Genomic DNA, 25,276 nt, shown 5'->3' with positions numbered 1-25,276 from the left:
CAGCGTGCCTCGGTACCGAATCAGTGCGCTACCACCGGTCTAAATCAAAAAGACGTTCTCGTATCGCCGGGGATCCGGCACGTACTCCACCAGAGGCATTTTAGTATAGTCGTTGTAGTCGGAAATGCAGTTTCACAAGGGACTTTCCCGTTTGGAACTTGGCGTCGTCTCCCAGATCGTTGGCAATGGTCAGCTTTATGGTTTCGAAATGTTGTCGTAATACAGGGACGTAGTGGGGAATGTCGAATCTGGCCTCCACAATTTGACTGACTTCTCCTGCGTGAAAACGTAAAAACTGCGCTGCGGTATCCCCAATCAAGCGGTAGTCGGCCACGTCACTGTAGACAAACAGGCTTTGATTTCCCAGTAGGGTGTTGACCGGTCGCTCCGAAATAAAGCCGTTCAGCTTTGGATTCGGAGGTTTAGCCAGAAAGGACAGGTACTGGATACTGACGTTCTTGGTTTCCATAGGAAAAGACCGATGAATACATTGCTGTTACTTTCCATCGGCACATCAGGTTTCAGTACGCTGTGTTCAAATCCCAGCATTTTTTTGTAGGACTATCGACGACGGAGGAAAGACAACAGAAACCCGATCGTTACCAATATTCAGTCGAACTCGATGATTGGTGGCGGTCAGCAACTGAACGGTAAAGGCTCTGTCGGCAGACAAGGCGCTCTTATCAGCTTGCACAGTTTCGTCCACCATGTACGATCCAACTTTTGGTACCAATAAATTGATGGTTTTTAATAACAAATCCGCATCCTTGCAATTTCCAGGAGGAATGGTAATCTCGTCGGTATGGACAACTTGGTCCGCAGATTCCAGAAAGTTTCCTTCATCTTTCTTTAGTCTGAATTCTTTAACGATGTGCACTTCAATCTTCTGCTCGACGGGAAGAGTGTAAAAGGAATTGAGGTACTGTAGTTCGACAAGGGCCATTTCCCATTTTCCCTTTAGTGTAATGGGATATTCCAGTTTGGTCGTCCAATTGGAAGGGGTGTTGCTGGGGTCCGTCGCCACATCGCTCGAGAGCGCCACGTAGAATGGTGCTCCTTCGTACATGATGATGCTTTTATCCAGGAATCGTGCTCAGGTCCGTAACCTAACCAGCAAACTGGTACTCTATCACCACGGCGTCTAATGATATGGTCGATGGTATATTCTTTCTGTTTCGGGCGCGATACTTTGGAGAGCTCGTGTTCATAAAAGGTTCCTTGGATAGGTTGGTCTTGGTAGTCCTTTAGTCGGTATACCGGTACGGTATGTGAAATGACTTTAGTGATGTAGAACAGTTCCTCCTTAATTCGATACGTATAGCCTTTTTCCACCTTGGTTTTATGCAGCTATCCGGACTGCATTACCGACCTTGAATCGAGGTTGCTGGGTTTCCTTGGTTGGATACAATTTGTTGAATACCGCCAAAGAATTGTTCTGAGTGACGTCTATTGGTCGCAATCCATGTGCTCGATGTTTAGAGTGGTTATACTAGTACACCAGATCTTGCAGTTTGTCAATGTACCGGGTCGAAACTCGCGCACAAAACAAGCGAAACATTCGTGTTTTGATGGTGCGAATGACACGTTCGGCCATGGCACATTTGATTTTGATGTCTTCGTTTTTCGATGTGAAAAAGTGAATCTTTCTCTCTTTCAAGGTTTTCACCGCGGCGTTAAAAAATTCGGTGCCTTTATCATACTGCAGCTTTTCCCGCTCGCCGAGTTCTTTAAAAGCCCGCGACAAAGCATTCTTGGTTTCGTTGGCCGTTTTGGACTTCATTGGTTGGATTAGACCAGCCAATACGTTAGAGTGATCCACTGTATTCTGGATTGGCCCGCTCCTGTTTGGATGGTATGTGACCGCAGTTTTCTAACACTACCTTCAATCTGGTCCGCCTTTCTTTTTTTTCCACGCAGGGGAATTGTGACGGGGAACAAAGGTCTACGAGGTCGCTTACGTGAAGACCCTTGGTTGTCTATGCCTTCGTTCAGTCGCTTTCGACCCTTCTTCGGTGCGGTCGGGGGAAACAACGCTATGCGTGCTGCTTTTGTTGGTCGCGATTCGTCCTGCTGACGTTTGGAACTTTTCTTCGGTAGCGATGCCGGAAACAAAGCAGTGCGTGCGGCTTTTGATTTGTTACTGTCGTCAGGATCGCTTTCGTAGACGCGCTTCTGTCCTTTAGTAGGGAAAGCGGATGGGAATAAAGGTTGTCGAGCTTGTTTGGTAGGTACAGTTTCCTCAAAGTCATCTGGTTTCTTTCGTTTTTGGGAAGCGGGTTGTTGTGACTCTTGCGTTTCAACAACCATGGATTGCGGTGGCAGTCGGGAATATGGAGGGAATGCCGGATTCCTTTCCGCAGCTATTGGTAGCGGCTGTGTGGCTACTTTTGTAGATAGTACTAAGAGATTTTCATCAGGAATGGCTTTCTGTTTCAAGGCAAGGAACCGTTCCAGGATACTGCTCAGCTGGCTAGCTTTCCGTACTCGCTTATATCGGTACGTTGGAGCGTTTGAATTACGAGAGCGTCCAGCGATAGAACACTATGTGCTTTCGGAGGTTCTCTGTTGATCTGAAGCTGCTCATGGAGCCGGCTTTCCATTACTCTCCATGAAACGATAAAGTATTCATCCATTTCCGACAAGAGAAGTTAGAACACCGGCAATGACTGGTAAGATGGCTCCAATAAATCCTCCTTGCTGAATCAGTTTGCGTTTTTCTTTCAAGGGGTATCGCCGTAAGGCAATCAGCTTTAATGCTTTCCGATACCGTTTGCATTTATCTGCTTCGGCGGGCGATAAATTAACCATATTTTTCACAATATTGACAGCCACTTCTTCCAGAGCTTTCAGTTGCGATTTGATTAGGTAGCTCATAAGGACTTTTCGCTGCTTTGGCTTCAAGTGCTGCAGCGTGATGATGAAGGGCGCTAAGGCCTTTACCCTTTCCGACATTTTGGTAAAGTGTTTGTTGAGTTCCGGTTCAGATAAATCCGTATTCGTTCACCCGGTAAAACATGTGATCGTATCCTTAAATAATCGGGGCACGTTGGGCGCAAGTCCAAAACCAAGGGTTGATAAGGTTCCGATGTAACTTTGTCATAAGCGTCGACCAAATATTTTAGTCCAGTTTGACGTGCCAGCAATGCGATTTGATTGACATCCCGGACGTTCTTAAATAGTATCAAGTGCTGCGAATTGAGTGTGATATCAGGCATCGATTTTCCTTGTTTTTACAGATTTTGCAGCAGCATGATGACGGAAACGTTCTTGTGATGGATTCCACGGATAAACAGGTCAGAACAGCGCGCATCCTTGCATAGATCAGTAGCCAAATCGTCAATAATAACCAAGGTATGAGTCTTACTGTCAACTGACTGCAAAACTGAGAACAGATCGTCCAGACCCTGCAGGAATTCAACTGGAGTAACCTGTTCTTGTAAGGTTTCGATACCTTTCTGCCAGTGGCCGCAACAGTATAATATCCTCGTTGGTTGTTGATTTAGAACAAAGTTACTGTTTCTTAGGAGCGTAAATACAAAATGTGTTTTGCCCGACATTGTGGGCCCACAAATACACATTCCAAACGGAGCGCGAAAGCGCGGATAATCATTTATCCCGCTAAACATTTTTAGCAGACACATAGTGTTTGTGCACCAAATATGTTCGGCCCAGAATCCAACTCTGACTCTGACTCTGATTCTGACCACTCAAACTCTGACTCTGACTACTCAAAGTCTGACCCTGACCGCTCAAAGTCTGACTCTGACCGCTCAAAGTCTGACTCTGACTCTGAAGGTTTCTTAGGTTTCTTAATAGGTTTCTTAGGTTATTCTTAGGTTATTCTTTGTTTTATTAAATTTCTTAGGTTTCTTAAGTTATTCTTAGGTTATTCAGTCAAAGTCAGAGTCAGAGCTTGGACAGTCAGAGTCAGACTTTGAGTAGTCAGAGTCAGAGTTTGAGCGGTCAGAGTCTGAGTCAGAGTCAGAGCTTGAGCGCGGGCCAATATGTTCCGCTTAAATAGGCTTTGTTACAAACGGAAATTTTTAAATAACTTTTAGCCAAAAACAGGTATTGTTTCAGTGACCAGTGTTGCAAAACAATTTATAAAGCGATTAAAAGACGTAATTTATTCGAGGAAAATAAACTACGCTAGTCTATTTGAGGGATGCTAATGCTTCAATATTAATTTACAATTTACAATGGCTAACCTCCAGCACATGTTGTGCTATGCGCGTAACCTCGAGCAAAAATGTGAGAAGGTGTTGTTAATTATCCTGTACGTTGTGTTTTTCTTAGTTTTTGCTGCGTTTGTTGTCACCAAAAGCGTTGGAAAAATTATGCAGACCGACTACTGGAACAACACCGTACGAAACCGAATAATCGAACAATATATCCTTTCAAATGTTAGGTAAGACTTTACAGCATTTCGTTGAACGATGGTGATAAATACGTGGTTCTGACTAATTGAAAACTTTACCGGAAACTTAGGTCATCATTTTTATTACAGCAAAAATGCAACGGTCGAATTTCATAGAGCTGTGTAAGATTGGGTGTGTCTTTAAACCATCAACCCCGGTCACACTTTTGAATCGACCCACATACGAAAAAACAACAAGCTGCAACAACTTTGCGGAACGAAACTGTTCGTTCCTGACGGTTGCGCCACAGACAATGATGCGACATTTTATTGATTTGACAGCAATTTCAGCAATGAAATAAAACCTCCATTATGCTCATTACCCGTTCAGATCAAATACGTGGCAAAAATAACCACATCTATTTATCCAAAGATTACTTAAAACAGTACTGTTGCTACGGTGTTGTACAAGCCCATCCAACAATTCTTTGACCGCTGTAAGCGGGAATTTAAAGAAACGTGGGCTTGAGCCATTTAATGTGCTTCGACACATCACGCCACATGAGTCTGCGTATTCAACGTAAATAAGCAACAAATCTGCCAGAATCTTTACAAATCTACTCCAGTGCGATATGAGAAGGTATTCCACGCAGGTGGCGCTCGAATTGAGTACTGATATTTCGTTCCATATTTCGTTTCATGAATGGTAGTTCATAAACTGATCTGTTTTTTTTGTAGTTACTGGTAATTTAACTATGATAATTCTAACTGCGATCTGTTTGGTTTTGTTGATTAACCTGATAATTTTAGCTGTGATGATGCTTTATCGGTGATTAATTGTGATCTAATATATTATTGTTGGTTGAATATTTATAAATATATCTGCCACTACACTACGATGCGTATTTGCATTACTGTGCGCGATTTATATGCGCTGCGCTTACAGCGGTCAAAGAATTGTTGGATGGGCTTGTACGTACGTAAATCACCGCTGCACTCGTATGGATCACCGAAAACGATGATCCATCCATATTACGCTGATCTTACAGGGATCACCGATTCCGATGATCCCTGAAAGCCATGGTCATTTCTTATTACAAAATGCCTTTGACAACTTGTTGTAAATAGTCTTTATGCTTCACCGTTAAGTACAACTTATTGACACGCAAAACTGAAAAAAATAGGGAAGCCAAGGTCGAACAGGGGTCGTAGTCGTTCGGAACGTGTGTTACCGCGATATCATACTTACCCGACCACAGATCAAGCTTCCTTTTTTCCTTTTTTGTTTCTGTCACTCAAAAACAAGCGGTATTGTACTAATCAGTGTGTCATTTTTACAATACCATGTAACGAAACGATATTTCGTCTGCAATTTCATGACATATTTTAACAAAATCACATATTAAAAAACATTCCACTCGTTAAAATCTACCCCGGTCAAAAAACACGTCGCTTATTATAAACACACAGACCGTTAATTATCCCCTAGGGCAAACAATTTAGACCCCCCGGATAAAAAAAACTGGTTCATAACCATCATTATACTACTGATTCTCGAGGGAGAACCCTCAGAGGAAGTCATGCTCACATCACCTTGGGACGATGGAGCTGAACTTCCAGACCCTGGACCAGAGGCCACCCACGTCGAAATCCCAACGGGCCATTATGTACGACAATGGGTAGCGGCCACCAGGATTATGAAGCGAGAGACGGGACGAGACCTATACCAGTGCCTCGTCAGTGTCCTCCGAGCCCGTATGGCGCTCGGTGAAGAATTCAGAAGACTCCCACTAACGGACCGTGAAGGCACCCTTTATGCGGCGGGTGGTCACTCTGATCCTCGACTTAGGCCTCCTAGTCCGCACACACCGTGACGATGGCAGAATCCATGTGGCCCACCGGCCAGCAGGACTTTCGCGTAGTGGCGACTCGCATTTCCAACGGATCTGCATAACCATTGGGTACTTACATGACCCAAGAGGTTCAAACCTGCTGGACATCGCCAGGACAGTGAACGCCCTTTACTTCAAGAGATAAGCCGATCTCGACAAACTTATAACTAACCTGGCGGAAGAACTGATCGCACTGGTCAAACAAGGAGTTCTGAAAACGACTAATGCCCATCGAGCCGAACCCATACGCTTCGCTGTCCCCGGATTCATCCACAGAAGACCCAACGGTCCCTGTATGTGTCGCACGACGTAGGCACGAAATGGGAGGCGGGCAGGAAGAAAGCTGCACGACCAAAGGGAGATACCCTAACGGGAATGGCCAAAAAAGCATACGACATGACCCAACTGGCCAAACTCCCGGGACCGAAGAACTTACCCCATGAAAAGCCTCCTCGACCATCAGCTACTCGAAGGCAGGTGGCCCTACGAAAAGAAGAGAAACATCGTATGCGCGTGACCGGATCCCGGTCCACGCCACGGGACACTGTGTCACTGCCTAACGCAGCTGGCCAGTCCAAACCTCCTTCACCGGTCCCGTTAGCCACTTTAACGAAGAGCCGAAAGGCTACGGCGAAAAAGGGGCGTGGGAATGAATCGCCCACTACATCACCAGCGCCCACCACATCACCAGCGACTCGGACTCTGAAGACTCGAAATTCGGGGACTCAGAGCCAGAGGATGAGGAGGACGAAGAGGACCAGGAAAAGGAATCCCAAAAGTCCGACTCAGACGAATCTGATGATAGTGACCAAAGTAAGGGTAAACTGACCATTAATGTCCCACCGGACCACAGCATGGAAATTCCTTCAGGCGACAAAAACCAGGCACCACCGGTGACCAGAGCATGGAGGACCAGGGTGGCACAGAAAGCGCCCAACACAGCGACCAGAGTGGTGCACGGCCCGACTAGGCCAACGTAAGGGAAACGTTTTCCCCAGAATCGGGCTATGGCGAGATAAGCCGTACCCTGCCAGACCCATGCCCGGAGAAGCCGCGCATTGATTATGCAACAGTGGCCAGGAAATATCTAAGTGGAGCTCCCTCCCAACGGATGAAGGTCTTCAATAAGAACAAAGGATGGGGATACGTTAAGGCCGCCCTACAGGCGTTGTCCCAAACGGGCACAATCTACGCCACAGGAGCTTTGGCCTTTCAGATCATCGAGAAATGGCAGGGCCAATGGTTATCAAAGTCGATAGTGATGCTCTACATCCAGATGGCCTACAACGAGGGCGCCATTCTAAGGACCCATACGCCAAACGGCGATATCTTTTACACTTTCCCACCGGAAAGGCGTGAACCGGCACCTCAAGGCTACTGGGAATGGCGGAATGCCATTCTGTCTGTGCTCAGCACAACATCACACCCGATGGTCCGTACAAGAGGTCAAATAGCCAATCAACTCCTGGGCCATTACCAGCTGGAACGCTTGGCGCACCACCCACAACTCAGGGACGGAACGGAATACGTCTCCGGCCAGGGCCGCGACATGGGCTTGTTCAGCATCAACGAGGACGTCCAGTATGTGGTCAAAAAGATGCTCAACGAACGCTGGCTCGGCCAAACGGTTGATGAGCTAGAAGCCCAACAGCGATACCGATTGCTGCGTGACCCACCAGACCGTTATGGCCCTCGTCCTACCACCACCCCCACTTTGGCCTCCACCAAGAAGAAGCAAAAGCGGAGGCCATATCATCAGTGATCTAGGGGACGGGTTGTAATTTTATAGGACGTAATTTCAAAGGGCGTAATTATCATAGGGACTAGTCCTAGAAGTGGACTTCATCACCGTTCTGCATGTCTTATTGCAGTTACCACAGAGAATGGCAGTTACACCGCAGCAGAAATATGACCCAAGTTGTCGGGACTGCAAACACAACAGTTCGGATCAGTCCAGCCTAAGGGACAACTCTCAACGGGAGTTGTTCCCCTGCACGTACCATTTTTGCGACCCGGCTTCCGTGACGAAAACGAAAGAGCGTATGGCTTCTACCAAGAAGTGGTCAGAGGCAACTTCGACGCTTATTGTCACATGTACAGCCGCGACGGACGCCACTTGTTCCCCCTACTGAGGGACCACGAACAGATCGAAATCTGCGATCTCTACATGCAACGCGCTGGCGCCCTACTACCTGGCTGGAGCGGTCCCAAAACCAAGTGGCCACCTCTCACCCAAACGGCGCGAGAACGAAAGATCCAGCGGGATAATGAGCGTAATAGTCGGCCTGGTAACACACGTGCCGATCAGTCGACAGGGCACGGTCCAACGGCCGTCCCGAAAACTCATGGACAGCAGTCGCACCAGCAGCAGCCACCGTCACGCTTTCAGCCCTACGGGTATGAGGCGCCAACTCCAACGACGTACGAACAGATCATGACCAGCATCAACACAACCATGGTCGACCAAGTGGCCAAGCAGCTGATGGAAAGCGGACTGTTGGAAGCCCTAAAGGGCCAGTATGAACCGACGCGTACTCAACAGTATGCGCCACCGGCACCGCTATCGCGGCAGCCTTATGACTTACGTTACTACATCGAGAATCGAAACCAAGACCAGACCGGTCACCAGAATCGTGGCCGTCTCAGGAGCGCCCGCCCCAAACGCGGACCTCACCTGGAAAGAAGAATGAGGATGATTCGAGCCTGGTCTTTTCCCGCACCAATAAGAGACCTGAACGAAGCGTCAGCTCTGTGGCCCAGAATATCAGCATCCATGTACCAAACGGATACCGCACCGCCGTCATCGGACCCACCGGCCCAGCGCCTACGAGCGATTCTATGCTTTGCGGCCTCAGCTGATGCGCAGCTGCAGCATCCCGCCCATTACGTTAGATTTCGATAAGCTCGCTGGCAGCTACTTTTCCATCGGCTTTTCCGCATTGGTTTTCTGTTGGTGTTTGTGGTTGCTTTATTGATATTGAGTCACGCTTTTCCAGTTCCACATATCCAATGCTTTATTGATGCTCAATAAAGGTGCTACATTTGCTTCCTTTTTCCCGTTGCTTCTGTGTCTTCTGACAAGCGGCTGCCTACTTATTTTTATACATTACGAGGACTTTATCTGATCAAATGTCATGTTTGTTTCAACGTATACACTTAAGAATGCTCTTTTATAATCTGCATCGAGCGCAGCGAGATGCTGCAATAAGGCTTCGTCAAGGGGTAAAATTTTGTCTGTCGCCCACGAAGAGCGTCGGTCACGCTTTTTCAGTTCCACATATCCAATACCGTTTGCCAGTTGCACTGATTAATTGGCGCTCGCTCGGCGCACGGATGGAGTTAACACCCACCGCTAGAACTAATACGCGTATTTGTGTTCGAGAGGCACACGTTATGCAGGCCCGGGCTTGCTACAGGTTTTTATGGCTTTCTTTGCTAGAAGCAGGTTTTCGACCGAAGCGTAGCGAAGGTCTTCTATGTTCAGCGATTATGGCAACTGTGGTGTCCGTGCGTCGGTCACCGCCACTAAATGCACATATGCGCGTTGGTATCAAATGCACGCTTGCGCGGTGGCCGTATATACTCGCACCTAATGTAACTGTTGGTGCCCGTCCGTCGGTCACCGCCACACTGGTATCATAAAAGAAGAGGAACACAGAAGCCCTTCGTACTAACGGCTGATGACAGCGGTTAAGTCTTTTATTTAGTGCCGATGCCCTTTCTGTCGCCATACAGACATTCTTCTAAAACTTTTTTGAGTACTTTACCCGCTGGATGAGATTGCCCTACAGGGTCGGATACGTACATATCACACTGCTCGCGCGAAAAAACGCGCGCGGCGAAATAAAATCGAGCTTACTTATACCCGTTGACTTTTTCCTAAAAGATACAGTTTCGAAACTGTCGCCTAGCATGCCTCTAAAACGGCACATCCATCCGTCCGCTTGGAAGAACGTCAGTCGTAGTTTGGCCAATATATGCTGCCTTCAAGGTTCGGTTTTTATGATGCCTTCAAGGTTAAGTTTTTCAGCTTGGCGATTATGACCTGCAGGATTGTTTCTCAAAATCTTTTGTTGGCCCTCGACCTCCTTCCCCTGCCCCCTTCCCCCCTTTGGCAAGAAAGTTAGAACGCAGTTCAACAGGTAAATAATGTAGAAAGCAGTTCAACATGAACTCGTTGTCTGAGTGTAGAAATGTGTGTCGAATATTGCTGCCCTATGCTGGTACACGATACTAATTCGTTTATGTGTGAAAACTTTCGCTTGCACGCACTGCCAAACACTTTTTCGCCTCTTTTTATGACACTCTATTGCCAACAAATTTGCAAACATTGGCGTGAAACTGTTTATGCGATCAACATCCGGTTGGTATGTTATGGCGGTTTTCGCGCCCGTATGTACAAATCGCTTGCCTACACACTGCTATGAGTCAATGCCGAAAAGTGTTTTTGAGTGCAAACTTGACCTGCAACAAACGAAAAATTTTGGTACATGCACACGAATTTTGTGCTGTGTACCGGGTCACTTTCCTTAAAATATTAGCCTGTCAAAGTTCAGGCGGTTCTAAGAACAGCAAAACGTTCATTTGTCCGCGCGTATTTGTCAGTTATAGGTTTTTCTTGTACTTCGTAACATCCATTTTACTACTGCTGTAGTTTGTTGTTGCTGTCTAAGACTTAAAATACTATAAACAGTGCTAAATGCGATAATTGCAAACATCGTATATTGCTCCGCTACCGGCAAAAGTCTAATTGTAAGTTATTAATTACTATCAATTCCTGGCAGGAATACATAGTAATTAATCATACGCTTCGGTCATGCAGTGCCCGCCAAAAGCGAGTGCACTTTTCTAGTTATGGCTTTCTTTGCTAGGAGCATAGTTGAAGGAGCAGAGGCAGTCCTGCCTCCGCTGCGACGACTTGAGCGTAAGCTCAATTTAAAGACTGGTCTTCACATCGTTTGATTCCTGTTGCCCTTTTATTGCTCCCGCTAACAAAACTTGCCGAGACAAATTAGAGCGCTGCTTAGAACGTTTTGTGTACTCTCTCTGTCTTGGTAGTGAAAGCTTTAATGAACGATTATTGGAGCTTAAGTGGGATTGTTTTGAACTGCGCAGATTGAAACGCAGCTTGGTTTTGGTCTACAAGCTTGTTTTTAACCATATCCCTCTGGGAGAACGGTTTTTCTTACCCTTGGAACAAACTGCTGCCGCCTTGTCCTGTTTTTCAGGTCATACAAGATCGGCGGATAGGCTGTCTGCGCATCCCTTCCCTATAACGGCGGCACCTACAACGTTGTGCGGGATTACGTTGCCTCCTTCCTCGGACTCACTCTCCAGTCGCCTGGTCCAGTTATGGAATGAAATGACTCTGGATAAGAAAGACTACGCCTCACTCAACGTGTTTAAGAATGCGCTGGATACCGTTTGTTGGAGCGAACTGAACTGTGTTAAACGTTTGCGTAGCCTGAACAAATAATAATACGAGATTTTTTAGGTTTTTTAGGTTTTTTTTAGGTTGCTAGACTCTTTCTGAATTCCTCCTAGCCGATCGGCCGGTCACTGCCTTGGTATGTGGACCTTCAGCAAAGTCGGAGGATATTTCTTAGTTGGATGCTTTTGTCAGATTGTTCGATCAGCAGTTTTGTTAAAATTACCGCAGCACAGATATTGGCTAATAAATCAATAGTGCGATTACGCACGTAAGTGTCCATGCTTTCCATTTTTCCCGCAAGATTATTAAAATTTTCGAAAATTGTTAAAACTTGTACTAATAATAACAGTAAGTGGGTTTTGGTTTTACGCATGGACACCAGTGCGATCGCTTCCCTCCCTTTTTTATGCATTTCATTAAGCCAATATCTTATAATTATAGCACATTGTCGACATGACTTTTGACTTTTGTAGTTTTCTGCTCACTTTGTGTACTTTCCTTTTCACAATTTCTGTTGCTTGCCTAGCCGAACTCAATTTGCTGTGATTATTATGTTGTGTTTTTTTTTCGTGTGACCTTTGCTGTTTATCATGTTTTTGGAATGTCAAATGCCTGAGGGGACAGTGTCCCGTTGCACAAGACAATAAATTCATCTTGACTATGCTGTTAGCATGTTATTTATTTCAGGGTATTTATGTTTGTTGCATTGCATTTTACTGCATTAATATGGTTGTGTATGGTTCATTCATTAACGTCTGGAACGTTTCAAAATCACACCAAAGCAAAAGTGCAAAAACAGGGACAGAAAATTGGTCCACTCTGAGTGAGATTTCAAATCTCAGTGATTTGTATTAATATAACTACAAGACAGTGCATATCTATGAGAACCTAAGAAGTTATAAGGGTAAAATTTAGATAAACAACTCGACCTGTCCGCCGCGGCAAGTACAGGAGCCAACCGTAGCCTGATGTTATCGTGTATGTCTATTGGGACGAAATCGCAATAAAGGTTGTATTTTTTAATATTGATACCCTTTAGACCTAATAACATTATTGTAAAAGCATGTAAATTTCAAATTTTTCTGTAGTGGAAAGTTAAAATAACTCAAAAGCATAAAGCTGCAATGGTCAGACCAAAGATTATTGTATGATTGCCGTCATTACTGTGCCAAATAACCAAGCCACAAACGCTGCCTTAGATACCATCTGCATTTTGCAAGCATTTCTAATTTCTTTAGTGCATAGGTCGAAACCACCATAGCCTTTTTAACGTCCGGTCGAAACCACCATAGCCTTTTTTTTAACGTCTGCTGATCCAACGTCCGGTTTGCTTTCCTCTCGACGCAGGCGATGATCCAGATGCAGGGTTCACACGTGAAACAGCTCGTCTATTCCATACACAGCCATTTTACTTAACTTTGTTATATCCAGCAGCCTTAAGTCAACATCGTTCCACATTTGCGGTCTCCCGTCTGGCTGAAACCCGCTGAACCTACAAAGCGCAGCAAATGCCATAAATCAGGCTCAAAATTCAGTCCTGAAGGTTTACCGCGAAGCAGATCTGTAATACACGCTAAAAAAAATCGAACTCAGCACCTTAACCAATACCAAATAACTGCGCGGCAAAGATGCATCACATATCTGCATCGAAAAGGAAGTTTTGGAAGCGCCAAAATATGCTGAAGTTTTGTTCTACGATGTGTTTTCATTCTGGTCTGTAATTCTGCTTTGCGGTTTGCACGTCACTGCCTAGAGCCTATCGAATTCAGTGCTTCAAATTAAATAAAAAAGTTAATTAAGTTTTAAAACAGTTATTTAAGAAGAGATTATACCGATTTCGACCTCCTTTGACTATTCTTGCTGGCGCAATGCGTGCGCTTGAGCTGCATCATAACTACACATCTGACCCAAAACTATGATATTTTCACTACATACATTGAAAATCTGAAATCGATTAGACTATTTTAAAATGCAAAAGTCACTGATCAAAGGCCGTTATTTTCCGGAAACAATAACAATTCAAGCAGATTTTTGAAAATTTTCCTTCAAGCGCAGCAACGTGCTCCGCCAAAATGACTAAAGTTCTGTGGAGCGTTTTTTCCAAAAAACTCAACCTTTGTTGAAAAAAACAACCTTTTTAAGACCCAGAGTTACTTTCTTTTATTTCTTACAGAATACACAAACATTTTTAACAAAAACGCTCCACAATTCTTCTTGAAAATGATTTTTCTTGAATCTGATCAAATGTCAGAATTTTTGGACATCTTTGAAAATTTATTGAGTTTAGAAGTCATTTTTGGAAATTTTTTCAGAACGTAGCGAAGAACCTTCTTTTGTTCTGAGCTTTCCTTTGGTCTTACCGATTCTGCGCTTGCAGTGCCGCCACACTGAATGTGTGCACATCGAAGAGTGGACTTTGGCCACTCTTTCATGTGCACTCACAGGACAGCGCTACGTGTTTCCATTGTCTAGCGCCTTTGTTATGCTCTATGCGTCCTGACTGTGTAAACATGAGTGCAGGGATGATGAGTGCGAGTTGTACGATACAACTCGGCTACGTCATCACCACAGTGATGTGTGCCATGTGGATGCATGGGCCAGCTGAGAGCGTTGTTCTGGCAGATGGTTTTATGCACAGTCCATGACTGGCATATTTTTCTCCATTATTTTGTGCCCTTTGATCTTCCGATATTTTGTGCTCACTTCTGAATAAATTACCATTTATTCATCGTGTGTTGTGCCTCATATATTTCGTCACACGGGATACGTGGATAAACCACGCATTCCCTATATGAGCCTTGTCTGGCCCTATCACACTTGCAATCTCGCATGGAATATAACAACCGCAAGGCATATTCCAGAATGAAAGAAAGCTTCAAAGCACATTCGGGGCAATCTTTCTTTCACTGATTTCGATCACAGGTGGCAGTAATGTGGAAAGATACGCTGGCCCGCCAAATCGCTCCTGGTCGGCAACGAAAAAACTTGAATAACTTTTTTCGTTGCCCCCTAAATTTACTAAACTTTCGCCCAGTAATAGATGTAACTACTCTTATTAATTAGCGATCAGGTTGTGCAGAACAGTCAGTCACCAGCCAGCCACCAGGAGAAGGCAGTCCAGCCCAATGGCTGTGTGGAGTGTCACTGGACTGCTTTCCCTTGGTGGCTGGCTGAAGACTGACTGTTCTGCACAACCCGGGCACGGTGATCGCGAATTCTCGCTAGTTTTTTAGGTGATCGCGAATTCTCGCTAGTTTTTTAGGTGATCGCGAATACTAAGCCTGTCCTCGTATAGAATTTCGAAAATCTCATTTTTAGTCTTGCTACCATAGTATAAATTCTCCTTGAACGCTACCAGTTGCAAGCTAATAAACGCCAGCCGGTCAGCGAATGGATCAATGCACCACTTATCCGCAAATTTTTAATTCTAATGAACCCGTAACTAATTAACTAAATTTTAATCAAAATTTTTAACACGTCGTGGGAACTAATCAGTTATGTTCGAGACTTCGAACGTGCAAAAGGCACATCATCGCAATATGGGCCAGCTGTGAGCGCTTCTCTTATCTCGTGCGTTACTCAGTTTCTGCAGAATTCTCACAGTCAACAGGATTTACTAAATTTGCGGTTTTACCTGGGTACTTCACATATTCCGGTCTGTATATACCTAACGTGTAAATATTGCAATTGGTAATATGCGAGATAGAGTTAAGTAGATGTTAGTTTGTGCACATTATTTAAGCGGAGTCACCCAGCACTCTGTGTCATTTCCTTATTATTTTAACGAAATGGCTGTTCTCGGGCGAATATCCACCACCTTGTTTCAGTACATGGATCTACTTATGACAGTCCAGTATCAATCAGTCAGTCCTCCTCAAACTAATAAAGATGGTCCAAACATGGGTACCACCTCAACTGTCTGACCTCCGTTTTGTTGCCCCACAATTTGGTGACCGACATTATGCTTGATGGCCGTCCGCGGTGACATCACTTCCGCACCTGCACCAGTGATCGGATGACGCTGGTGTGCCGAGTCTAATTGCGAATGCGATCCGAAACGACTCGTCATCCACGAGGTTGCCAATTGAGGACGAGGGAAGTGCGTGCGTCCAATAGCCTGAATCTGGGGCTGCGGAAGCCAGTAGTCGGGCTTTGGTGGTGGGATCTACAGCCTCGTGCAGCAAAGTTGCCTGTTCGGCCAGACAGTATGGCGTGTCCCATGCGCGTTGGAAATTTCGGCTTTCTGGCAGAGGAGGCGATGCATTGTCGGAGAGGTACCTCCAAAGAGCAACGTGATCTGTCACATTAACTCCCGCCTGGTGTGGTAGCAGTCGGGATTCTTACGTTTGGTTGTGATTTCCTTTGTTTTTTTAGAATACCTATCCAAGTCAGCAGATGGTCGTCAGCGAATTGTCGGGGTTCAGCAGACTGTCGTTCAGCAATTTGTCGATCATTGAATTGTCGTTTCAACAAGTTGTCGGGTAATTTCATTTTGTCGGTAATCATTTTGTCAATTGTCGGTTTTGTCGACCAACAAAACGTCGTCAGCAGGTGCTGTCGTTCACTTCGGCCGCCCTTAACTTCGGCCGCAGCACATTTCGGTCAGCGCTCGCTTCGGCTTGCGCACATTTCGGCCGTCATTCTACGAGCTAATGGACCTGCTGACCACTACCAGTCCCATGTTTAAGAACCACATCAATATTAGAACAAATATTTACAATAAATCACTACTACGGGAATGACTGTAACGTTACTACCACCGGAAATCCGGAATATATTTGGGCTTGTTGTTAATGCCCCTGAATGGCAAATTTCCCGTCATTCAGTATGGAGGGTGGCTGCGGGAAATGAGTATGGTAGACTGATGCTCTCCAGAGGCTGTGTGGTGGCAGCTGTACCGCCGACATCCAGCGACCACCAACGGTGACCCCGTAAATTTCTTCTCCTACTGTTTGTTGTTTTTCATTGAGTTCTGGACACGGACTGCCGCTGCTTCTTTCATTTTATTCTGATGGCAGCAAATGGCCAGCCTCAGCTGCGACGATAGAAGATGGCTCTTTGCACAGGCGCTTCGAAGTCTCCAAAGACCACGTAGTCAGTCAAGATGAGCAGACCGCTCCTAAGCAACCTCCACCTGTAACTCGTCAGTTAGGTCTTCAGGAATTACTAAGCGGACCGCGCGTGAAGATATCCGCAAGGATCCCCAAAGCGATAGAGCACCTTTGTGCGACGGAATTCCTGAAGAGAGCCCGTCGCCGTGTGCAGCAAAATGATGCGGCGTTCTGGTGCGAAGTGCTGAAATTTTCTAGGGTTGCACTGGCACTGCCCAAGTCGAAAGCTCTTTGCAAGGATTCTTTGAATACTATAGTCAGAAAGAATTTGCATGCGATGGAAGAGAGCCTTACAGTCACCGACAGCGTCAAAAATCTTTCAAATCACAAAGCGCCAAAGAGAAGCAAAGGGGGAAAAAATGAATGACACAGAGCACGTTCGTAAACGTGTGGCTCAGATGTTTCAAAATGGACGGACCATGACAGTGTCAAATTCCTGTCCTCGGAAAAAACCATAGCGGAAATGAACGACGAAACCATAGCTGCTCTCAAAGATAACATCCCAGCGGTCCGCCGACGAAACTTTTCCACCTACTGCTGCAGTGCCTGCAGCAATGCGTGTCTCTCCTGATGAGTAACTGGACGCTGTCTTCAGTATGCCCGCCGGATCTGCTGGAGGTTTCTCGGGTATGAAACCCCAATATTTAAAAGACATGCTGAACCGCCGGGACGGCGAAGAAAGTGAGCTGAGTCTGGCCATGACATGTCTAATGGATATTGTTCTCAATGGCAAAGTCCCTACTGAACCATGTCCCTTTTATTTCTTACACAGGTGTCACGCAGGATAGCGTCAAAGATTGTCAGCGCAAGATGTCAGGAACAAGTAGGCGCACTTTTCCGCCCAGTTCAAACTGGGATATGGAACAAAAATGGGGGGTGAAGCTATCGTACACGCCGCGCGAACGTACTTGGAAACAGATCACAAAGATTTTAGAGGAATAGTCAAACTGGACGTCAAAAACGCTTTCAACATGACCAGCAGAAGCGCAGTTTTGTACAGTTCAGCAAGCAGTACAGTACGTCAACCCGGTGTACCACCCCTGTTTCGATCGTCGTATGTGCCCATATCCCATCTGTCCTAGTGAGATACCGTCATAGCATCGGAAAGCGGTGTACAGCAAGGCGATCCTGGAGGACCGTTAGCTTACCGTCTGGAAACTTTCCCATTGTTGAGCAGACTTCGGTTTTTGAGATGGATGAAGCCGGTTTTTTGGATGATGTAACATTGGCTGGATTCATCGAAATGCAAAGCTCATTTCTTCGGTGGAAGTGAGGAAGTGCGAGCTGCCGCTAAGCATCGCTTGGTTTGGGAGTGGCCGGAATTTGAGATTCTGGATAGCGAAACCACGGTATAAAGGAGTTCTCTGGTACTGAATGATATTGTGGAAAAATTCAGTACTTTTTTTGCTGTCACACCTCATTAATATTTCTCGAAAGACAAAAGAAAGACAATGGCCGAAACGGCCATCAAGTTGTAAACGTGTGGCAGTGATTTTCGGACGATCCACAAAGGCTATAAACTTTTCACAGACTGAAAGTCATAGTAAAATTTTACGCTGATTCTGAATCTGTAATTTGTTTTTTGAAATTTCAAAAAACATCTGAGTCGAGTAAAGGAGTAAGAAAGTGGTTTGAATCGGACATGTACATATAGAGGCCAGGCAGGCAACGCGCTAGCGACAGTCTGTCTGCGCCCTGCAGTTTCACTCACTCCGACTGCTGCAACGACTTATATAAAGCTCACTCATATTCATAATTCGACTTATGCAAAAGTCATAATGTGTTATCAAATCGATAACGAGCATAGAGAGCATAAAAAATTAGCAAGGGAATGTGCAATCCGTTTTGAAAAATTCCAAGCGGTTGAGGCTGTAGGTCGTGCCACACGTTTCAGCTTCATTCAGTACCAGAGATTCAGTATTTATCTCATCATTATGTTTATCATTCAGTATTTATCTCTTATATACCTTGGCGAAACCCTCACGCTACTGAGAGCACCGGTTAACGTGATCGCAGTTCTCTCTTTTTTGAAAAGCAAAATTCGCGAGATTGAGAGACTGGTGGAAAGACTGAAACTGCTGCCATCCCAACAAGCTGTATACCTCCTCACAAGCTATCTCAGCGTGCCAAAATTAATGCACACTCTACGCAGCAGCCAGTGCCACGATCACCCTGAAATTCTTCGTGAGTTTGACAGCTTAATGCGAGGTGCGATAACTTCAATTGTTAACGCTCACACTGATGACCAGAACTGGATTGATGAAAAAAATTGCAGCTAGCTTTGTCGGCGTTTATCGCTTCAACGTGCTCAATTTTGCCAGTGTGCCTGGAAATGCTTCCAGTCGACCGGATATCGGGTCTAGATCAGGCTATGGACAAGTGGGTGAACTCATATCAGTGTGAGATGCTCGTCGAAATTTTGAGGACATTTCAGAAAAGCTGGGATTGGCCGGTTCTGGAACGGACATACTCTCAGTTACGCCTACAAGCGATGGCCAGTGGTAAGCAGCAAGAAATGGGGGCACTATTAGCGGCCTCCAAAAAAGAGTGTGCGGCATGGTTGTACGCGTTACCGGCGGCTAGCTTAGGAACGGTGGTGAATGAAAAACAAGTTAAAATTGCCGCAGGATTACAATTTGGTTTGCCAGTAGTGGCACCGCATGAATGCACGGGATGTGGCTTCCAAGTAACTCCTGATGGCCACCACGGACTGTCCTGCTTGTACAGCAAAGGTAGATGGAGCCAACATCTAGAATTAAACAGTATACTGGAGCGATGAAGCGTATTAGCGGGTATTCCTTGCGAATTGGAACCTAAAGGAATAATCAGAGACAACGGTAAGCGCCCGGACGGACTGACCTTGGTACCCGTGCGAGAAGGAAAGCACCTTGTATGGGAAGCAACCTTTGCGGACACGTTAGGGCAGTCGCATATTGACGGTCAGCAAGGGCAGCGGGCGCATGCTGATTTTGGTTTTTTTTTAATTCTTAATTGTGCAATGCTGGCCGTATTCAATTGACTTACGACTGTAATGCCGCGATTTGAAAATAAATAAACCACACAAATTTACAATAAAGGCATAAAGGGACAAATGCTAAACAAACACATGAAACTGGTAAAATTTAAGAAAACGTTGAAAACCATAACGTACTGTAAGAGAAAACCATAAGAAAACGTGAAAAAACCTGAAAAAGACCTAAAGCAACATAGGAGTTTCGAAGAAAACCTGAACAAAGTTAGACGAACGCAAAAAACAATAAAATCTAGAAAAGAAACGTGAGAAAACATGTGAGAAGCTGATGAAACATAAGAAAAACATAAGAACCATAACAGAACATTTGAAAACTTAAGAAAATTTAAAACCCAGGGCCGGAGTGCCTGTCCTGTTGCCGAAATGTGCGCTAGCTGAAGGGGGCGTTGGTCAAAGTGAGCGTTGGCAGTGGGACCAAAATGTAACGCGACCGAAAGGATCGGATGCGATTTTGGCTAATCTGGAACTGTGATGAATCTGTGCAAAAATTGACGCGACGACATAACGGCCCACTTTGGCGTTAAACTGGCCAATCAGAACACGTGGAAAAATTCTCTGTAATATTGATGAGTCATACTTTTTTAAAAAAACTTGCACACGGCAGGCTACTCCTGACGGCTGCGCGACAGGTCGTCGCGGGACATTTGGTTTTACGGACATTTCGTCTAAGGACAACTCGTTTTTATGGCAAATAGTCATATGGCTGTTCGTTGCCATAAGCCAGTCGACAAGTTTTCGACTCCCCAAAAGTCGGGCGACCGAATGTCACACAACAAAACGGCTGCAAAACGAGCTGTCCCAAAACAAATTAGCCGCTGAGACGAAAAACATGTGGCGAAATGTCTACGGACATTTCGTCTAAGGGCAACTCGTTTTTTTGGCAAATAGTCATATGGCTGTTCGTTGCCATAAGCCAGTCGACAAGTTTTCGACTCCCCAAAAGTCGGGCGACCGAATGGCACACAACAAAACGGCTGAAAAACGAGCTGTCCCAAAACAAATTAGCCGCTGCGACGAAAAACATGTGGCGAAATGTCCCGCGACCGCTTGGGCTGTCACGCTCCTGACGCAGGCATCTAATCGCAAGACCACCTAGCGTAACGCCACACTAGTCAGTACTGTAACATAAGGTCACAGATAGACTAGCACACTACCTGAGTTCCGCAGATCCAGTACAGCAAACTAGCACCATCTCTTCACCCACTAGAAGTAGCGAGTTTGAGAAAGTATCTCGTGAACCCAATCCCAGTAGCCCCATAACATGGGCCAAGTACATAGTACAGAACACTTTGGCAATGGTGACTCGACTGACGCCATGCACCAGCCATGAATAGTTCCAGTGGAGCTTGTTTAGTCCATAAGAAAAGCGCCAGAAAGATCAGCAGGCAGAGCCAAAAGGGTAAAGCTACGCACGGAGCGACACAGCGGGCCTAACCGTCTCTGCAACGACAAGCGTAGGGCAGGGTGTAAAAGGTGGCAGTGGCACCTGCCACTGGCAGTTGCCACCGGCAATGGCATGTGCCATTTTGCGACTGGCAAGCGGTAAAACATGGCAATTTTCGAAAATGCAGAAATAACTAGAAATCAATCTTCCATAAAAAACATTTATAAAACAAAATTAATTTCTATATAATAATATTATTGATCTTTCTACACTCAGCGGCCAGCTTACTACCTGTATCGCGCCTACCAACGCAACGTGCGCTACAATGCCGCAAAATATATTTGTGGGTAGCACACACATGTCTTAAAATTTTGAATTTCTTACATTTTTATGTTTTCTTAGGTTTTGTAACGTGTTTTTGTATTTTTTTATGTTTTATTAAGTTTTATGTTTTTTTGTGTGTTTGATTTTCCGTGCATGTACTCTGGAGCACGGTCGGTCAGTTTTCTGTACTTTTTAACTTTAAACGGTCTGCTTCTTGGTTTTTTTGTTTATTTGGTTTTCTCAAACGGAAAAGCAAACTGTAGTTCGACAAAACAGTTTTTCGAACACATCGGGCAACAAAATTGTGGAAACGCCAATTGTCGGTCAGTATTCTGTCGGTCTGCCGGTTGGGTTATTCATTGATATGTCGTTGTACGAAAAGTCGAGAGGCGAAACAGAAACAAACGGCCCGCGCTCAAGCTCTGATTCTGACAACTCAAACTCTGGCCCTCAAAGTCTGGCTCTGAACGCAACACTCGAACCACTAAAACTGACCATAAATAAAACAGGTTCTCAGGTTTCTTCGGTTTACATTGTGTTTCTAATGTTGTTAAGTTTCTTAGGTTGTTAGGTTATCCTTAAGTTGTTAGGTCATTCGTAGGTTTCCTAGGTTTACAATAAACTTCTTAGGTTCTTCGGTTGTATTGTAATTCTAGGTTATGCCAATATCAGATGGCGCTGGCTAAGCGCGCATCGTCCAACGACGGAGGAACAAAACAAACCCGGATGTAGGCTTTAATGCCGAAATCTGAACACACCGCGCTTTGCGCGCAAGCCAAGAACCAACTGGTCTCTGTAGGCAGCGCAGCTGCCTTACAGAGCTCATCAAAACGCATGAAAATGCCCAGACAGGAAAAACCCAAAACCAACCAATGAGAGAAGGGCTGAATCATAAGCCCGCCCTGACACCAATGTGACTAAGGTCACTTGCGTTATTTAAATTTTCTTAAGATTTCAAAAATCGTGGCAATAAGAAAAATAACCCAAGCTAAGAAAACTAAGAAACGTAAGAATAACCTAAAAAACCTAAGAAGCCTAAGAATGACCTAAGAAAACTAAAAGACCTAAGAATAACCTAAGAAACTTAAGAATAACTAAAAAATCTGAGAACCTAAGATAACCTAAGAATAACGCAAGAAACCTACGAAATTTTAAGAAACTTTTGTGCTACATAAATATTTAGCGCTCATTGCATTGGTAGGCGAGTGTAGGGCGTTGGCTGTTCGCAGAGTAGAAAAAGATTATTTAACAGAAATGTGATGAACTGTTTCTTTCACATAATTATATCTTTAGTGTAATGGCGTTTTATGAAATTTAAAACTACGCATAGAAGTCGATTCCGTTTTAACTTTCACTTTTCTTGGTGGCAGGCAAATTTAAGTTATTTCTGCATTTTGAAAAATTGCCATGTTTTAACGCTTGCCAGTCGCGAAATGCCACATGCCACTGCCGGTGGCAACTGCCAGTGGCAGGTGCCACTTCCGCCTTTTACACCCTGCCCAAGCGTAGCGACTCAAACCAGAAGCTATCATCGACTGACTTTACGAGAACCGTGGAATCAGAGGAGAAGCGGGACTGACAAATCCTGCCCCCTGACCTGGCACAAGTAGAAGTAGTGTGAACAATATCAGAACGATGCATTTTTGGAGGCATCTAATCAATTAGCCGATGCCAAGTCTCCTCGAGCCGACTCGCCTGGCGCTACAGGACCGGCCCAGGAGGAAATATAACCCTGGACCTGGAGAGAAAGCCTGTCATACTTGCCCGTAGACAGGTCCAGATTACTCCGCCTTCGGTCGTGGTACGTGAGTAGACTTTACAGAATCCGCGGCCACTGCGCGTAAATCAATCGGCGATCATGTTCACAGTGAATGGGTGAGGTAATCCGAAACCATCCCAAACCAACGGCGTAAGGGACGTAATGGAGCGGTCCCAACAGCGACATGCACCACCACCAATTGACCTGCGACACTTCACGGGGGCATCAGCAAAGTTGGACCTGAGCGCGTCCATGCTCGAATCCAGTCGCGCCGCATTCAGTCCACAACGCTAGATTAATCCAAGGCGTAATCCAAAATGTTGAGATCTCCCGAGGAGATTTACAGACCTCCCCAAACAACTCGTGGCGCCGGAGCATATCGTTAGTTCAAAAGAACAGGTGATGAACGACGAGATTCGCAAACATGTGGGTTTGTGTTGCGATATATCGAAGTAGCACTTTCGTAATGGTGCATATTAGGGTTGTTTCGTTTTTAAATTTTCCCTGAACACTGGTCATCTTGATTACCATCGGAATGCTTCTGTGTTCAATACTAGTTTAGACTTATCGTTTCAGATAGTGGAATATTCGGTGCGATGTTTCTACCAGATGTTATAAACGGCAATATATAAAATGTCGGTGCAACATGGTTACCATGCGTGTCAGTCCGACACGGTCATCTCCTGCTTGACCCTAGGGTCGCTAAAATTTTGAAAAAAAATATTTTTCTATTAATTGGATTTTTTGTCCCAGACTTCCAATTTTTAAAACTTTAGTCCATCCCTTCTAGTATCCGGTTTTCCGGGGTTAATAAATTGTAGAAATTTTTGTTGAATCGAATTTGTCTGATACGTGCGATGCTCGTACAATTGGTGCTTTTAAGCATGCTTTAAAATTGTCAGTCGCTCTGGTTTCTGTCTGTGCTTATTTTTACGTTACTGTTTGGCCAGGTTTAAAATCCCATGCCAGCATGTCACCCTAGCCGGAAATGGGCTAACTGCTACACGGTGAATAATAACAATATTAATAATCATTCAGCCTTCCCGCTTTTATGAATTCAAATTCTTTGCATCAAGTAAGTAGAATTAGTTATGTGCGTCTAAGATACCGAACGTTACACCAACGACAGTTTCATGAAATTCTAATTATTTCACCGTCTTGAAGTAAGGAAATTTGTGGTTTTTGCACCACAAAATTTCAATTTTCCCAGAAAAGCAGCCGTAATAATAAATTTTGTTGCCTATTAATCGAGATCAGAAAAGGAAATACTTTAACTCTAAGCATTTCGTGAATAAGAAAAGGTAAACAGGAAGTTTGAGAAAATAGAAAAAGCTGTTTTGGTTAAAACACGGAAAAGTGCGAAAGTGTTCAGTAGTTTTTCTGGCAGTTTTCCTCCATTTGATTATATTTAAACGTTTTACTCTGTTTCCTTATTGAAACATTCTGTTCCTATATGTGGATCAATAATAAGAGCTAAATGCATATTTCCAGGGAGATACAAAATAGGGAATTTTACTTTATGTATGTCTTCTGTAGTTCAAAATTTTCCCCTTTTAACACGAGTGCATAGTGCTTACTGATAGCCACTCAATCAATCCGCCGAAAAAACATTCACGGGCCATGAATAACCTCACGGTTCATCAGCACCGCCCACATGCGGCATGTTATAATAAATACTGCTGATCGTACCACAGCTTGTCTATTGACCTGTTTTTTTCCCTGAGCTGTTTATTACACGAAATCGAAAACGAAATTGTCGAAAACGAAAATTGTTGAAACCAGAAAGATATCCGTTTATCCCATTCCAACCCGGTCCACTTCCGCTTGTTCCTTTTGGTTTTTTATGAAAAATAATTTACATCTACAGGCTTAACTGCTCGGAAAGTGGTAAAAAAAATTTTCACTATTAGAACTGAAGTAATCAATTTTGCAAGATTAATATTGTTAAGAAATTCTCACACCTAGTGTGCAGAATATAAAACGTAAA

At 44.7% G+C, this 25,276-nt stretch overlaps 1 protein-coding gene across 4 annotated transcripts in view; it reads right to left on the bottom strand.

The window, feature by feature from the left end:
* Positions 1–12,666: 12,666 nt before the first annotated feature.
* The window catches only part of LOC129583495 (uncharacterized), a 36,007-nt gene continuing 23,397 nt past the window's right edge, over positions 12,667–25,276 (bottom strand). The window contains exons 5-6 of one of the 4 annotated variants that reach the window (XR_008689788.1): positions 17,940–18,122; positions 13,047–13,172 (exon numbers count right to left, since the gene is read on the bottom strand). Coding sequence is in view for 3 of the 4 variants with exons in the window: in XM_055475288.1 (XP_055331263.1) it covers positions 13,049–13,172 (124 nt within the window). In the remaining variant the exon portion in view is untranslated. Of the gene's footprint in view, positions 13,173–17,939; positions 18,123–25,276 lie in introns of all 4 variants that reach the window. The other 3 variants (XM_055475288.1, XM_055475289.1, XM_055475290.1) reach the window with 3 other exon arrangements.

The sequence above is a fragment of the Paramacrobiotus metropolitanus genome, unplaced genomic scaffold (genome assembly GCF_019649055.1).
Source record: "Paramacrobiotus metropolitanus isolate TYO unplaced genomic scaffold, Prichtersi_v1.0 Parri_scaffold0000010, whole genome shotgun sequence".
NCBI classification, from domain to species: domain Eukaryota; kingdom Metazoa; phylum Tardigrada; class Eutardigrada; order Parachela; family Macrobiotidae; genus Paramacrobiotus; species Paramacrobiotus metropolitanus.
This window is presented reverse-complemented; position numbering and strand designations above follow the sequence as displayed.